Source organism: Psammomys obesus, unplaced genomic scaffold (assembly GCF_907164565.1).
Source record: "Psammomys obesus unplaced genomic scaffold, mPsaObe1.curated_primary_1811, whole genome shotgun sequence".
Classification (NCBI taxonomy): domain Eukaryota; kingdom Metazoa; phylum Chordata; class Mammalia; order Rodentia; family Muridae; genus Psammomys; species Psammomys obesus.
In genome coordinates, this window is record NW_026585895.1 from 354,047 (window position 1) to 370,621 (window position 16,575).

The 16,575-nt window shown below is 39.1% G+C and overlaps 1 protein-coding gene across 1 annotated transcript; it reads left to right on the top strand.

Annotated features, from left to right (window-relative positions):
* The first annotated feature begins 14,950 nt into the window (after positions 1-14,950).
* LOC129671490 (olfactory receptor 1044-like) lies at positions 14,951-15,910 on the top strand. Its single transcript, XM_055600513.1, has one exon. It carries the CDS (start codon positions 14,951-14,953, stop codon positions 15,908-15,910), a length of 960 nt encoding a protein of 319 aa, XP_055456488.1.
* Positions 15,911-16,575: the final 665 nt, after the last annotated feature.

A 16,575-nucleotide genomic window follows, 5' to 3' on the forward strand; every position in this document is an offset into this window, starting at 1 on the left:
TTTTATACTGAAAGTAGAAAACTGATACTAGATGTTCAGGAGGATGACACAGAAAAGTTATATTAGGAAGCTGTATTTACTGCATTTTGTATATATATTAAAATATTATGTTTCCATTAATATCTATAAGTATTAAATTCTAATTTAAAACACGAAGAATCAAGTGTAATTTCTATACTTTTTAGTATTCTTGTTTGCAAAAATTTATGCTTAAACATATTTAGGGAGAAGTTCTTAGTGTATAATCATCACCTATATTTCTAATTTTATGCTAAACAAAATTCAGACTTCAGTCCTTAAGGAAAAGTATACGCTCAGGCATGATTGGGAGGGAGCTACAGCTGCAATACAAAGTGAATAAACTGTAATTAATGAAATAAATAAATAAATTTAAAAATGTTTTGTACATAAAGAGTTGTTGACAATAAATTCAAGAATTACATGCTATTTGTTTAAAAAAAAAGAATAAAAGTTTAAAATCCTCACCGGATTTCCAACGTCATATTAAAAGACCCTAATATTCAACAAAGAAAAACATAGTGACATCAGTTAATTTACAGTAATAGTATTAAAAGTTATCATAACCCTGGTAAAAACACTACACTGAAGGGAAAGCTATGTTCTTCAGAGGCAGAGACTTCTTTGAATACATCTCCCACTGGAGCACAGACTCATTTTTCTGATAACCTCATTTTCTTATTCTCTGGAGTAAGATCCTCTGGGACAGAGTCACTAACAAAAGCATGCAACCAGATACTCTATGTACCCACCATGAGGAGACACAGAAGAATATCTTTTCTGGGTAGGCTAAAGAGTGTCTGTGTGAGTTAGAACACTGCCATAATGTTTCAAAATGAAATTAATTACAACACAATACAGTTGTTTGGAATAGAAATGGGATTCATTCTGTTAAATAAAGACAAAAGAGTTTTCTCTGGTTTGCTTAGTTTTTATGTATGGTTACAAGTTATATTATGAAACATTTTAAGTATAAATTAATCAAATAAATAAAGCAGTTTATAAGCTACAAAGTTGGAGAAAATGAACTCTTAATGAACCAAAATATAATCCATGTGTGCATTGTCTTTTATAGTTGCAGTACCTATAGATTTTACTAAAATTAATGATGAGTGTATTAGACAAATGCCATTAATATGCACTTAGATATGGTTTGCAAAAAAAAAAAATAAATGTCAGGTGGGACCTGGAAGAGGGGAAGGAAAGGCTATGATTCAGATGTAAAGTGAGTAAAGAAATTGATTAATTAAAAAATAAATAAAATAAAACATAAATGAAACAACAACAAAAAGAAAATATACAACAGATATTGTCTGCTCTCAAAACTCTACCATCACTTTAGGTAACTGTTAGGATTTTATTATGCTGACTTATATTTAAATTTTAAATATGTAGATTTGTCTTTGAAATTATCTTATTATTCTGTTTCTACACAGAGTGTTAAGAATATACAAAATAGGATGGCAGCGCCTGGAGGACTCTCATTCTGAGGAGCAGCACAGCAGGATTGGCACAGTGACCAGCAATCAGAACCCGCGGCCATAAAACACAAGTGGTTGTGTTTCTCAGGTGAGAGGATACCCCACGGTGGGGGATTCGATCAGCTTTAACTCACCCGGCAAAACCGCGGAAGAAATCCCCTTTCCGCCAGGCACTTGGTCGCCAGCCCAGAGCTACCCGCCAGCGCGATCTGGTCACGGTCCCAGACTGAACTGTGGGCCCACAACACCATAGACTGGATCTCCCAGTCGAGAGATAACCCCACGGAGCAGGAAACAATTGGGACCGAACCCAGGTTACCCAGACACCCCCTGGAAAAGACTCGGGTTCCGCGGGTGCCCCAGGAGCCAGCCCGGACCCAGAGCCGGGAGGGACAAAGGCGCCTGCCTGCACAGAGCCCTGCCTGCGCGCGTGATTCGCCGCCTCAGATAGAACTGTGGGCACCAGGGCAACAGGGCACCAGACTGCGTGTCTCTGGCAGGAGGAAACCCCCAGCGGAGGGGGTCAGCAGCTCTAACGCTTGGGACACCCAGCACCAAAACACTTCCTGGACTCACGCAGACTCTAGTGCAGGCAGAAGCGCTGTGCTCTGCCGCCATTGTTGCGTTCCCCTGGGGCACTGGGACACACAGCTGCATCCTCGGACCTGCAGGAGTCAAAGAGCCATTACAGCAGCCCTCAGATACTGTGCCAGGGATCGGCCAGTTGTCCCTGGCTGGACTGCCAAAACTGTAGGAATCCCTGATCCTTCAGGGGGGCTGCACCCACAGCGTCTGGACCAGAGCAGTGCCTGTAGCCGCCATCCCAGACAGAGACACACAGCTTCTGGTCCAGAGTGAGGCACCCAGCCTCCAGACCAGAACAGTGCCCCCAGGTGCCAAATCAACCTAGGTGCACATTCTCCAGGTCCAGAGCAGAGCAATCAGCCTTTGGCCCAGAGACTTGCTGAGTGCACCTCCCACTTTCTCAGACAGAACTGTGCGCCCCAGGATAACAGACTGAGTTTCCCTGTTGGGAGAAAACCCCATAGCTAGGGAATCAGCAGTTTCTTCAAGAGGACTGTACATGGAAATTTAGTGAGCAGCAGCACACTAAATTTATAACAAGAAACCCAGCAGTGGGGCAGCTGTCTTGAGAAATTTTATGGGTAAGAGGAGATCCCCCCCTGCCTAACATAGACCACAGCTACTACTCAGGGCTATAAACCTGAGGTGAGCAGTGGCATCTCCGGAGAAACACTGGCCATACAGTGACCATAACCAAAAATCAGAGAAGGACTCCTTCAGGAAAAATCATCTTCCGGCCAAGGGGATACTCCCTACCTCAGGACTCCAGGAAGCACAGAAACTAACAGCCAAAACCTAAATCAGCCCAATGGGTAGAGGTCAGCGTAAAGGCTCAACCAACAAAAGACAGAGCAATATGGCATCTCCAGAACCCAGCCATCCAGGGGCGAACAGCCCTGAACAATGCAGCATAATAGAAAATCAAGAAGAGGACCTTACATCTATGTTGATGAAGAGGATAATAGAGGAGACAAATAAAATACGTAAAGAATTAGAGGAAGATAAAACCAAACAGATCATGGCTATCCGTAAAGAAATGGAGGAAGATAAAGACAAGCAAATTAGGGCCATCCGTGAAGAAATACGGGAAGATGCAGCCAAACAGCTTGTGGCCTTCAGAGAAGAAATAATTAAATCACTGAAAGAAATCAAAGAGACAGAGTTGAAGGAACTAAAAGAAAAAGAGGAAAATACAAGCAGACAGGTGAAGGAAGTAAACAAAACAACTCAAGACCTGAAGATAGAACTAGAAAAATTAAAGAAAACACAAATGGAGGAAATAATGGAGAGGAAGAATTTAGGGAAGAAAACAGGAACTACAGAGGTAAGCATAACCAACAGAATACAAGAAATGGAAGAAAGAATCTCAGGTGTAGAAGATACAATGGAAGAAATCGATGTATCTGTCAAAGAAAATGTGAAATCCAAAAAATTCCTGACACAGACCGTCCAAGAAATCCAAGACAATATGAAAAGACAAAATTTGAGAATAATAGGAATAGAGGAAAAAGAAGACTCCCTTCTCCAAGGCCCAGAAAATATTTTCAACAAAATCATTGAAGAAAATTTCCCCAAGTTAAAGGAGAAGCCAATAAGGATACATGAGGCCTACAGAACACCCAACAAATTTGACCAGAAAAGAAAATCCTCCCGCCACATAATAATCAAAACAGGAAGTATACAGAACAAAGAAAAAATACTAAAAGCTGCAAGGGAAAAAGGCCAAGTAACATATAATGGCAAACCCATTAGAATCACACCTGACTTTTCAACAGAAACTATGAAAGCCAGAAGGGCCTGGACAGATATCATGCAGACCCTAAGAGAACACAGATGTCAACCCAGGCTACTATACCCTGCAAAACTCTCAGTCCTCATAGACGGAGAAAACAAGATATTCAATGACAAAAACAAATTTCAACAATACCTACACACAAATCCAGCATTACAGAAGACACTGGAAGGGAAAATACAACCCAAGAAAATTAGCTTCTGTCAAGAAAACACAGGAAATAATTAACCTTACTACAGCAAAACAAAAAGCAACCAAGCACACAAACTTATGAACACAGCCAACATCAAAATCAAAGGATCTAACAGCCACTGGTCATTAATCTCTCTCAACATCAATGGACTCAACTCTCCAGTAAAAAGACACAGATTAACAGAATGGATACGTAAACAAAACCCAGCAATCTGTTGCATACAAGAAACACACCTAAGACACAAAGATAGACATTACCTGAGGGTAAAAGGTTGGAAGATGACTTTCCAAGCAAATGGACCCAAGAAACAAGCAGGAGTAGCCATTCTAATATCTGATAAAATAGACTTTCAACCAAAAATAATAAAAAGAGATGAGGAAGGACACTTCATACTCATCAAGGGAAAATTCCACCAGGAAGACATCACAATCCTGAACATCTATGCCCCAAATACAAGAGCACCCACATTTGTAAAAGAAACATTGATAAAATTTAAACCACATATAGATCCCCACACATTAATAGTGGGAGACTTCAACACCCCACTCTCGACAAAGGACAGGTCAACAAAACAGAAATTAAACAAAGAAACAATATCTCTGACAGAGGTCATGAATCAAATGGACCTCACAGACATCTACAGAACTTTACACCCAAACACAAAAGAATTTACCTTCTTCTCAGCACCTCATGGAACCTTCTCCAAAATAGACCATATAGTTGGTCACAAAGCAAGCCTCAACAGATACAAGAAGACTGAAATAATCCCTTGTATCCTGTCTGATCACCATGGAATAAAGCTGGACTTCAACAACAACAGAAATAGCAAAAAGCCTACACACACATGGAAACTGAACAACTTGTTACTAAATGACAGCTGGGTCAGGGAAGAAATAAAGAAAGAAATTAAAGCCTTTCTAGAACTCAATGAAAATGAAGACACAACATACCCTAACTTGTGGGACACAATGAAAGCAGTGCTAAGAGGAAAGTTCATAGCACTAAGTGCCTTCAAGAAGAAATTCGAGACAGCTCATTCAAGCAACTTAATGGCCCACTTAAAAACCCTAGAAAAAGAAGAAGCAGACACACCAAAAAGGAGTAGACGGCTGGAAATAATCAAACTCAGGGCTGAAATCAATCAATTAGAAACAAATAAAACAATTCAAAGAATCAATGAAACCAAGAGCTGGTTCTTTGAGAAAATCAACAAGATAGACAAACCCTTAGCCAAGCTAACTAAAAGGCAGAGAGACACCACCCAAATCAACAAAATCAGAAATGAAAAGGGGGACATAACTACAGACACTGAGGAAATCCAAACAATCATTAGGACTTACTTCAAAAGTCTATATGCCACAAAATTTGAAAATCTAAATGAAATGGACAATTTTCTTGATCGATTTGACTCACCAAAGCTGAATCAGGACCAGGTAAATCAACTAAATAGCCCTATATCCCCCAAAGAAATAGAAGCAGTCATCAAAAGTCTCCCATCCAAAAAAAGCCCAGGACCAGATGGCTTCAGTGCAGAATTCTACCAGACCTTCAAAGAAGAGCTAACTCCAATTCTCTTCAAACTATTCCACAAAATAGAAACAGAAGGAACATTACCAAACTCATTCTATGAAGCCACAATCACCTTGGTACCTAAACCTCACAAAGACTCAACAAAGAAAGAGAATTTCAGGCCAATCTCCCTTATGAACATTGATGCAAAAATACTTAACAAAATACTTGCAAACCGGATCCAAGAACACATCAAAGATATTATCCACTATGACCAAGTAGGCTTCATCCCAGGTATGCAGGGGTGGTTCAATATACGGAAATCCATCAATGTGATCCACCATATTAACAAACTGAAAGAAAAAAACCACATGATAATCTCCCTAGATGCTGAAAAAGCATTTGACAAAATCCAACATCCATTCATGTTTAAAGTACTGGAGAGTTCAGGGATACAAGGCACATATCTAAACATAGTAAAGGCGATATACAGCAAGCCTATAGCCAACATCAAACTGAACGGAGAGAAACTTAAAGCAATCCCACTGAAATCAGGGACAAGACAAGGCTGCCCACTGTCTCCATATCTCTTCAACATAGTGCTGGAAGTCCTTGCTAGAGCAATAAGACAGTCGAAGGAGATCAAGGGGATACAGATTGGAAAGGAAGAAGTCAAATTATCACTATTTGCAGATGATATGATAGTATATATGAGTGACCCCAAAAACTCTACCAGGGAACTCCTACAGCTGATAAACACCTTCAGCAAAGTGGCCGGATATAAAATTAACTCAAAAAAATCAGTAGCACTCCTGTATACAAAAGACAAAAGGGCTGAGAAAGAAATTAGAGAAACAACACCATTCACAATAGCCACAAATGACATAAAGTACCTTGGCGTAACCCTAACCAAGGAAGTCAAAGACTTGTATGAAAAAAATTTCAAGTCTCTGAAGAAAGAATTAGAGGAAGATATGAGAAGATGGAAAGATCTCCCATGCTCATGGCTTGGCAGGATTAACATAGTAAAAATGGCCATCTTACCAAAAGCAATCTACAGATTTAATGCAATTCCCATCAAATTGCCAACACAATTCTTTACAGACCTGGAAAGAAAAATTCTCAACTTTGTATGGAATAACAAGAAACCGAGAATTGCTAAAACAATCCTCTACAATAAAAGATCTTCTGGAGGTATCTCCATCCCTGATCTCAAGCTGTACTATAGAGCAACAGTTATAAAAACTGCATGGTACTGGCATAGAAACAGAATGGTGGATCAATGGAATCGAACAGAAGACCCAGAAATAAACCCACACACTTACGGACACCTGATTTTTGACAAAGATGCCAAAACCATACAATGGAAAAATGATAGCATCTTCAACAAATGGTGCTGGTCCAACTGGATGTCTACATGTAAAAAAATGAAAATAGATCCATACTTATCACCCTGCACAAAACTGAAGTCCAAGTGGATCAAAGACCTCAACATAAAACCAGACACATTAAATCGGCTAGAAAAAAAAGTGGGGAATACCCTAGAACTCATTGGTACAGGAGAAAACTTCCTGAACAGAACACCAACAGCACAGGCTCTAAGAGCAACAATCAATAAATGGGACCTCATGAAATTGAAAAGCTTCTGTAAAGCAAAGGACACCGTCATCAAAACAAAGCGACTGCCTACAGATTGGGAAAGAATCATCACCAACCCTCTATCTGACAGAGGACTCATATCCAATATATATAAAGAACTAAACAAGCTGAAAAGCAACAAACCAAGTAATCCACTTAAAAAATGGGGAACAGAGCTAAAGAGAGAATTCTCTGCAGAGGAATATCGAATGGCAGAGAAGCACTTAAAGAAATGCTCAACCTCATTAGCCATTAGGGAAATGCAAATCAAAACAACCCTGAGATTTCACCTTACACCCATCAGAATGGCCAAGATGAAAATCTCAAGGGACAACACATGCTGGAGAGGTTGTGGAGAAAGGGGAACGCTTCTCCACTGCTGGTGGGAATGTAAACTGGTACAACCACTCTGGAAATCAATCTGGCGCTTTCTCAGACAACTAGGAATAGCGCTTCCTCAAGATCCAGCCATACCACTCCTAGGCATATACCCAAAAGAGGCGCAAGTACACAACAAGGACATTTGTTCAACCATGTTTGTAGCAGCTTTATTTGTAATAGCCAGAAGCTGGAAACAACCCAGATGCCCCTCAACTGAAGAATGGATGCAGAAACTGTGGTACATCTATACAATGGAGTATTACTCAGCAATGAAAAATAAGGAAATCATGAAATTTGCAGGTAAATGGTGGGACCTGGAAAGGATCATCCTGAGTGAGTTGACCCAGAAGCAAAAAGACACTCACGGTATATACTCACTCATATAAACATACAATATAGAATAAACCCACTAAAAGCTGTACATCTAAACAAACTAAGCAAAAGAGAGGACCCTAACTAAAATGTTCAATCCCCAACCTGAAAGGCAAAGAGGATGTACATCAGAAGAAAACGAAAATAGGAAACAACCTCGGAACCCGCTACAGAGGGCCTCTGAAAGCCAGAAGAAAACAGGAAACCACCTTGAAACCTGCCACAGAGGGCCTCTGAAAGCTTCTGCAGTATAGACTGTCAAAGCAGATGCTGAGCCTGATGGCCAACTGATGGGCAGAGTGAATAGAATTTTATGTAAGAAGTGGGAAATAGTAAGAGCTGGAGGGAACGGGAACTCCACAAGCAGAGCAACAGAACAAGATAATTTGAACACAGGGAACTTCCCAGAGACTCCTACTCCAACCAAGGACTATTTGTGGAGATGACCTGGAACCCCTGCACAGGTGTAGCCCATGGCAGTTCAGTGTCCAAGTGGGTTACATAGTAATGGGAAGAGGGACTGCCTCTGACATAATCTGATTGGCCTGCTCTTTGATCACTTCCCCCTGGGGGGGAGCAGCCTTACCAGGCCACAGTAGAGGACAATGCAGCCACTTTTGATGAGAACTGATAGACTAAGATCAGAAAGAAGGAGAGGAGGACCTCCCCTATCAGTGGACTTGGGGAGTGGCATGCATGCAGAAAGGGGAGGGAGGGTGGGATTGGCAGGGGAGGAGGGAGGGGCTTATGGGGGGATACAAAATGAATAAAGTGTAATTAATAAAAAATAAAAAAAAAAGGAAAAAAAAAAAGAATATACAAAATAATATAATCCATATATAAAAAAACAAAATAAAGTGCACATAGAACTATTAAAATACTCTTAGTAAAATTCATTTTAATTTCCTCCATTACCTATTATGGAGAAGTAGTTATATTAAGACATTAATTAAAATAGTGTTGCTTTCAAATATAAAGCCTCTAAAGTTGAACATAGAAAAAGGTGTGGGAACAAATGAGAAGGTAAGAAAAGCAAATGAGATATGTCAACAGGGTTTCTGTAGGAAAAAAAAATGGAAAGTATTCACCATGAAGGTGAAAATGCAGATAGATTATTCTAAGGTATATGTCAATATAGATGATAGATAATGATGACTGTTCCATTCAATGTCCATGGTTTTTTTCCTCTTTTTTTAGAAGATAACAACATATTACAAGAACAAAGGTATACAAGACAGAAGAAATGTCATTGACAAAGGAAAAGTTATAAAATTAAGGTTTGGATACATCTATTAGAACAGTAGGTACAGTTAGCTTTGGTAGAACTGCAGGAAATAAAGAATATAAAATATTCAAAAGCACATTGAATTGACAGTCACAAAGCCACTTTCTCCTTGAAATGTAAAAGGTACAGGGCACATCTTTTTACAGTTTCATGAGTACTGTAATTACACCATTTTGCCCTCCCTTACTGTCCTCTGACACCCCACATGCCCCCTTCCTCTCAAATCAATTGCCTTCATCTTTAATTATTATAGTTATATGCACATATAGATTTGAATATGTTGTATATGAGGAATTCAATGTGTTATGTCTCAAAAGTGAAGAAATATAAATGACAAGGAAAAGAGGCAAGAACTACAATGGAAAGGTAGACAGGGTATCTGTTATTTTCAGCCTGGGTTACTCTGTCTTTTCCTGGCCTTCCTTCAGGTTCCACTACCTGCTGAAATTTAATAACATCTTAGTATATAATGTTAAGTAAGGAAGTACAATTTAAAGCATCTAGCACCTAGAGTTAATACATTGGCACTGTCAAGGAAACTGTAAATCACAAAATATTTAAGATTGTGGTTACAAAGCAAAGTGAAAAGATTCAGATCTCTTTACAGCAAGTTGCTTATCAAAAGCATTGGATAAAATGATATGAGATAAAGTAGGCCAGAGTACACATACTGACTCTTTGTTATGACTGGATGGCATAACAAAGCAGGCAGTGCTTACACTAAACACAAAATCCTATAGTAGAATGCAGAGCAGTTTACAATCTAAAATGAGACTCTTACTATTTTGGATAGTCAATAATCTCGCAGCATCTTGTAGCAGCACTGATTTCTTTAATTTATCATAAAAATAATTGACACTGAGAGACTAACAAAAGTCTATTTTCATTTTACATTTATTTTATTTGTCTGTTGCTTGTGGTTCAAAATTATGTTTTGGGGGGTTTTGTTGTTGTTTTGTTGTCAGGCTGAGAATTTTTTTTTTCTGTTTGATGATGATGATTTACAATTTATTCACTTTGTATCCCTGTTATAGCACTTTTCATCATCTCCTCCTGGTCCTATACGCTCTCCCTTTTCCTCCTCTATCTCTTTCCCCTAATCTACGGATAGGGGACATCCTCCTCCCCTACTGTCTGACCCTAGCCTATCTGGTCCCATCAGGATTCCCTAGATCCTCTTCCTCTGTGGGCTGCCTAGGTCACCCCACCAGGGAGCAGCAATCAAGGAGCAGGCAAGCAAATTCATGTCAGAGACTGTCTCTTCTTCCCTTACTAGAGAACCCCCATGGAGACTGAGCTGCCAATGGGCTACATCTGAGCAGGGCATCTAGGCCTTTTCTATGCATAGTCTGGTTGATGATTCAGTATCTGCAGGCCCCCTTGGGCTCAGCATTTTTGGCTTCTTCCATAAGACTCTCTGCTCTCTGTCCAAAGTTTGGCATTGACTCTCTTTATCTTCTTCAATCCCTTGCTGGGTGAAGTCTTACAGAGGATATCTGTGGTAGGCTACCCTCCTGTTCCCTCTCTTCTACCGTTTTCAATGTCTATCCTGTCTTCCTGACTGAAAAGAGAATTAAGCATCTTCCCTATGGTCCTCCTTGTTGTTTAGCTTCTTTAGGTCTATTAGTATTTTTATCCCACATTATATGGCTAATATGCACTTAAAAGTGAGTGCATATACCATGTGTGTCTTTCTGCAAAATTATGTTTTTAACATGTAATAGAGATTCAGAATATACCTGTACCAAGGGCCTCACACCCTAAAAAATATCTTTGTTGCTCAATATGATTCCTAAATATTAGTTTATTTAGCATAAACTGAAGTAATTAATCATTTATATAAAGTTATAGATTGCTACATGTACTGACTATTTTTTATGTCACTTGAAAAAAGTTAGGATCATCTTGGAAGATGGAATCTTAATTGAGAAAATTGCTTTACAGGATTGACCTATAGGTAAGTTTCTATACATCATCATCATTATGCTTATTATTGATAACTGATGAAGGAGTAAACATCCCACTGTGTGCAGTGCCTTACCTAGGTACGTTGTACTGGACGGCATAACAAAGCAGGCTGAGCACTCACGAGTAGAATGAACAGTAGTATAGAACCATTATATAAGCCAGAAGGCAGAAGTCTCCCATGGTCTGTTCCAGTAAAGTCCTTGGGTTCCTGTCCTTACCTTCCTTCATAATGGACTGTGATATGGACACACGTGATGAAATAAATCTTCTCCTTTCAACTTGCTTTTAGTTATGGCATTTTATCACAACAGCAGAAACCATAATGAAGACAGTAATTGCTTGATACATATACTAATTTAAAATAACAGGTATGTATTCCACTGAATTGAATAGCAGCTGTTAGCACACAAAGGTATTTCTGTACTCTTATAAAAATGTAAAAATACAGACTTAATTTAAGAATGTACTTGTGTTATAGAGTAATCTTAGAGAGAGAGAAATAATTTGTAGTTTTTCATTGAATGTTTTTACTTTTTAAGATATAAAGTTAATAGAGAAAGGGACTATGAGAGATAAAATTAGAGTAGCAAAAATATATTATTTAGATTTGAAAAAATTCAATTATGAAAGTCTGGCAATGCTGATAAGGAAAACAAAGATTTTTCAACTTGTAACAAGAAAATAAGTTTACAGTACAGCTCAAATCTTCTTTTAAAATAAGACAGTAAAAAAACATACAAAGCCATCGGCCACATGTGTGCAGGGTCCTAGGTCCAGATCATGCGTGCTCCTTAGTTGATGTCTCAGTCTCTGTAAGCCACCATGGGTCTGGGTTAGTTATCTCTGCTGGTGTTCTTGTGAGGTTCTTGCCCCCTCATGGTTCTTCCATCTTTCCCCCAACACTTCTGCAGGACCTCCAGAGTTCTGCCCCAATGCTTGGCCCCAGGTCCCAGCATCAGTCTTGATCTGCTGTTGGCTGGAGCCAAATTAGGTTCCTGGCATAGCAGAAGATCATTATTAGTGTCAGGGGCTGGCTTTCTACCATGGGGTGGGTCTCAGTTTGGGCCAATTATTGTTCAGAATTTCCCTTAATCTTTGATCTTTATCCTTACACTTCCTGTAGACAGGGAAATTTTTGCATCAATGGTTTTGTCAGTGGGTTGTTGTTCCCCTCCTTCCACTAGCCCTACCTGGCTAGGAGGTGGCCACTTCAGTCCACATGTCCCCATTGTTAGTCTTGGTTAGAATCACAACCATAGCCTCCCAGGAGCCTACCCTATAGCAGGCCTCCAGCTTAACCAAGAGATGTCCCTCCCCAGTTTCCCTTCTTGTCTCCTGCTTGTGTTCCTCCTATATCTGCTCACCACCCTTCTTTCTCTTCACATTCCATCTACTCTCCAGTTCCCTCTCTTTATCCACTTCTGCTGTCTATTCTATTTCCTCTTCTGAGTAACACGCTCCTTTGGGCTCTCCTTGTTGCTTCTCATCTTTGGGTCTGTGGATTGTAGTATGATTATCCTGTAGTATAGGTCTAATATCCACTTATAAGTGAGTACACACTATGTGTGTCTATCTGGATCTGGGATACCTCACTTAGGATGACCTTTTCTAGTTCCATCCATTTGCCTGTAAATCTCATGATTTCTTTGCTTTCAATAGCTGAGTGAGTGAGTCCACTATGTAAATGTATCACAATTTCTGTATCTACTCTTCAGTTGAGGGACATATACGATGTTTCCAGTTTCAAGCTATTACAAATAAAGCTGCTATGAACATAGTTGAGAAAATGTCCTTGTTGCATGGTGGAACACTTTTTTGAGTGTATGCCCAGGAGTGTTAGGTATAGTTGGGTCTTGAGGTAGAATTACTCCCAATTTTCTGAGAAAGTGCCAGGTTGATTTCCAGAGAGATTGTACAAGTTTGCTTTCCACCAGCAATGGAGGAGTGTTGGTTTTCATATAGGGCACCTGGGGAGAGGAGGAAAGTCTATTTATGACATGGACTCTATTGCCTGCTTTTACATCACTTCCCCTTGGCAGGGCTGCTTTGCCTGGAGTCAGGTGATGAAGAGACATGCAGTCCTGCTGTGACTTTGATATTCTGGGGAACATTAATGAAAGGGAGCCTTCCCTTTTTTTTGGGGGGGGGGAGAAGGAAGAAGAGAGGGACAAGGAGGGAAGTGAGAAGGACTTGGAGGATGGGAGGGAAGAGGCACCTCAGGATGTAAATAAACTAGTATTTGGTGTGTTTTATACACATAAAACTGTATAGTCTTTGGGCCTCCAAAAGCAGAAAAACACATATTACATTTAATTGAGAACAAATAAGAAGTGTGATTTGCAAGTAAGAAATAATTTTAAATCATGAGGATAGTCAATACAATCGTTTGTTTTAATTTTATTTGAATATATTTTATCTTAGAATTTTCAGTTTTAAAATACCCATAAAATAGGATATTTACATTAAGACTTAGTGAAATAAAATGAGACAAAAGAACACATTTGGTGCACCTTCCATGATCTTAGCTATTTTCAGATCTTGCATTATAAACATGTCTTCAAGATAATATTATAAGCTAGACTACTTATGTAAAATAAATTACTAGTATAAATAAGAGAAAGTACAAAACTGTACTTATGCCAAAATTGTAACAATAAGTAGTTTAAAATTATGTATTAGAGTATGTTCATCATGCAAGTCATGTAATTCCTAATGGTAATTCTATTCCACTGTAGGATATTCTCTGACCGTATCCATCCACATTCCTTACTTTTTTTCTCTTTTCCTCTTTCTCTTCACAGACAGTTCTTTGTACTTTTGCATGTGTGTATAAACTTTTTATATGCCTAACTACAGAGACAAGATAAAACTGTAACAGTGTTGCAGCTGCAAAAGATATAGTATACTCTGTAAATAAATTTTCTAAATCATGGCTTAGATATTTTAACAAATCAGAGAGTATGTTTAAGATTTTGTAAAGAAAATCTTTGAACCAAAAATGGCCTATTGTAGATAATTTTACTGCTCAGTCTTCATATAAATGATTGAATTAAAAAAAAACTTAAAATATCCCTTTTATATAATGATCTCTTCTGTTTTGTTTTGTTTTTCCATTTTTATTGCCTAAGGGCTTCACACTTTTTTTTTCTTTTTTGTTTTTTTGAGACATGGTTTCTCTCTGTAGGCCTGGATGGCCTGGAACTCACTCTTTTAAGCAGGCTGGCCTCCAACTCAGATCCAGCTGCCTCTGTGTCTGCCTCTCAAGTGCTTGGATTGCAGGCGTGCACGACCGTATATAATGAGTTATGCTCATTTTCTCCCAACCCCCATTCTTCTCTCTCCCATCGCCTCTCCCACTGGAACCCTTTTTGTTTCAACAGGTCTCAGTTTTGTGTGTGTGGACAGTTGAAATAAAGTTACTTGTTCGAGATTGGGTGGGAAATGATTCAGCGAAGGAAAGGAAATTTATCTGTGGCAACAGAACTGAAGAAAGAAGTTTCTCTCACAACATGAATCAGTTGCTCTTAACTCTTCCTGTTATCTGCCCCACATTCAGCATTCCAGTCCCACAACATTCTATTTATTAGTGGAAAAATAAGAACAAAATCTTTTTAAGAAATAGTTGCATACCACTTGTATTATATTAAAAATAAAGGTTTCATTTGTTTTTTGTTTTTTGCTTTTTGGTTTTTGTTTCTTTACTCCTCTTACAGATGTCCTGAAGACTGATGGCTCAGGTAAACTGCACCCAGGTGACAGAGTTCATTCTTCTGGGCCTCACAGATCGCCAGGAGTTGAAGATGCCCCTCTTTGTGGTGTTCTTATCCATCTATCTCTTCACAGCAATAGGCAACCTGGGACTGGTCCTGGTCATTAGAACAGATGCAAGACTCAACACACCCATGTACTTTTTTCTCAGCAACCTGGCTTTTGTTGATTTCTGCTACTCTTCTGTCATTACTCCCAAGATGCTTGGGAATTTCTTATACAAACAAAATGTGATCTCCTTCAATGCTTGTGCTGCTCAGTTAGGCTGCTTTCTCACATTTATGGTATCAGAGTGCTTGCTACTGGCTTCCATGGCATATGATAGATATGCAGCCATTTGTAACCCTCTACTCTATAAGGTCACAATGTCCCCCGGAATCTGCCTTCATCTTGTAGTTGTGCCCTACAGCTATAGCTTCCTGATGGCACTGATTCACACTGTTCTAACCTTCCGCCTGTCCTATTGCCACTCCAACATCATCAATCACTTTTACTGTGATGACATGCCCCTTCTCAGGCTGACTTGCTCAGACACTCACTACAAGCAGCTGTCTATTTTGGCCTGTGCTGGACTCACATTCATTTCTTCTGTTCTGATTGTTTCTATCTCCTACATGTTCATTATTTCAGCCATTCTAAGGATGCGCTCAGCTGAAGGAAGACGCAAGGCTTTTTCCACCTGCAGCTCTCACATGATGGCAGTGAGCATGTTTTATGGAACACTTATCTTTATGTACTTACAGCCAAGTTCTGACCACTCTCTTGATACAGATAAGATGGCCTCTGTCTTCTACACAGTGATCATCCCCATGCTGAACCCTTTGATCTACAGCCTCAGGAACAAGGATGTGAAAGATGCCCTGAAGAAAGTTATAGACAGTAGAAACCAGACTTGTACATTTAGAGAACTAAGAAAATGATTTTAATAAACAAACAAAAACTTTCTTAGTCCTTCCAATATTAGTAAAAGGAATTTAATGCCTTATACCTAATTGCTGTTTAATAGTGTTCATTATAAAAGTAAATATATCTGTGACTTTTCTCTCTTTTCTTACTATTTTTCTCTATTTTTCATACAATATATTTTGATTAGTGTTTCCCCTCCACAGACTCCTACCAGCCCTTTCCTACATCCTTTTCCATCTGGATCAACTCTTTTTGTCTCTCATTAGAAAACAAATAGGCAAGTATGAGATAAAAATAAAATAAGGTAAAAAGAAAAACAAACTAACTGGAGTAGGACAAAACAAATGAATATAAGAAAAAGAGCCCAAGAAAGGGCACAAGAAACAGATAAAGAAGTAGAGACTCACTCATTCTCTCATGCTCAGGAATCCCATAAAAACACAGAACTAGAAGCCATAGCATATAAACCGAACCTGTAGTGTAAAGCAAATGAATCACAAAAATATATAAGATTAAAGTAAAAATAAAAATAATGTGTTTATCAAATCCTTGTTCTCAGGACTCAGGGAGCCCTACAAAAGAGGAGTAAGGAAGAATATAGGAGCCAGAAGGGATGGAGAATGCCAAGTAAACAAGGCCTTCTAGACACAAAAGATCTGCCATGCATGTCAAGTCACAG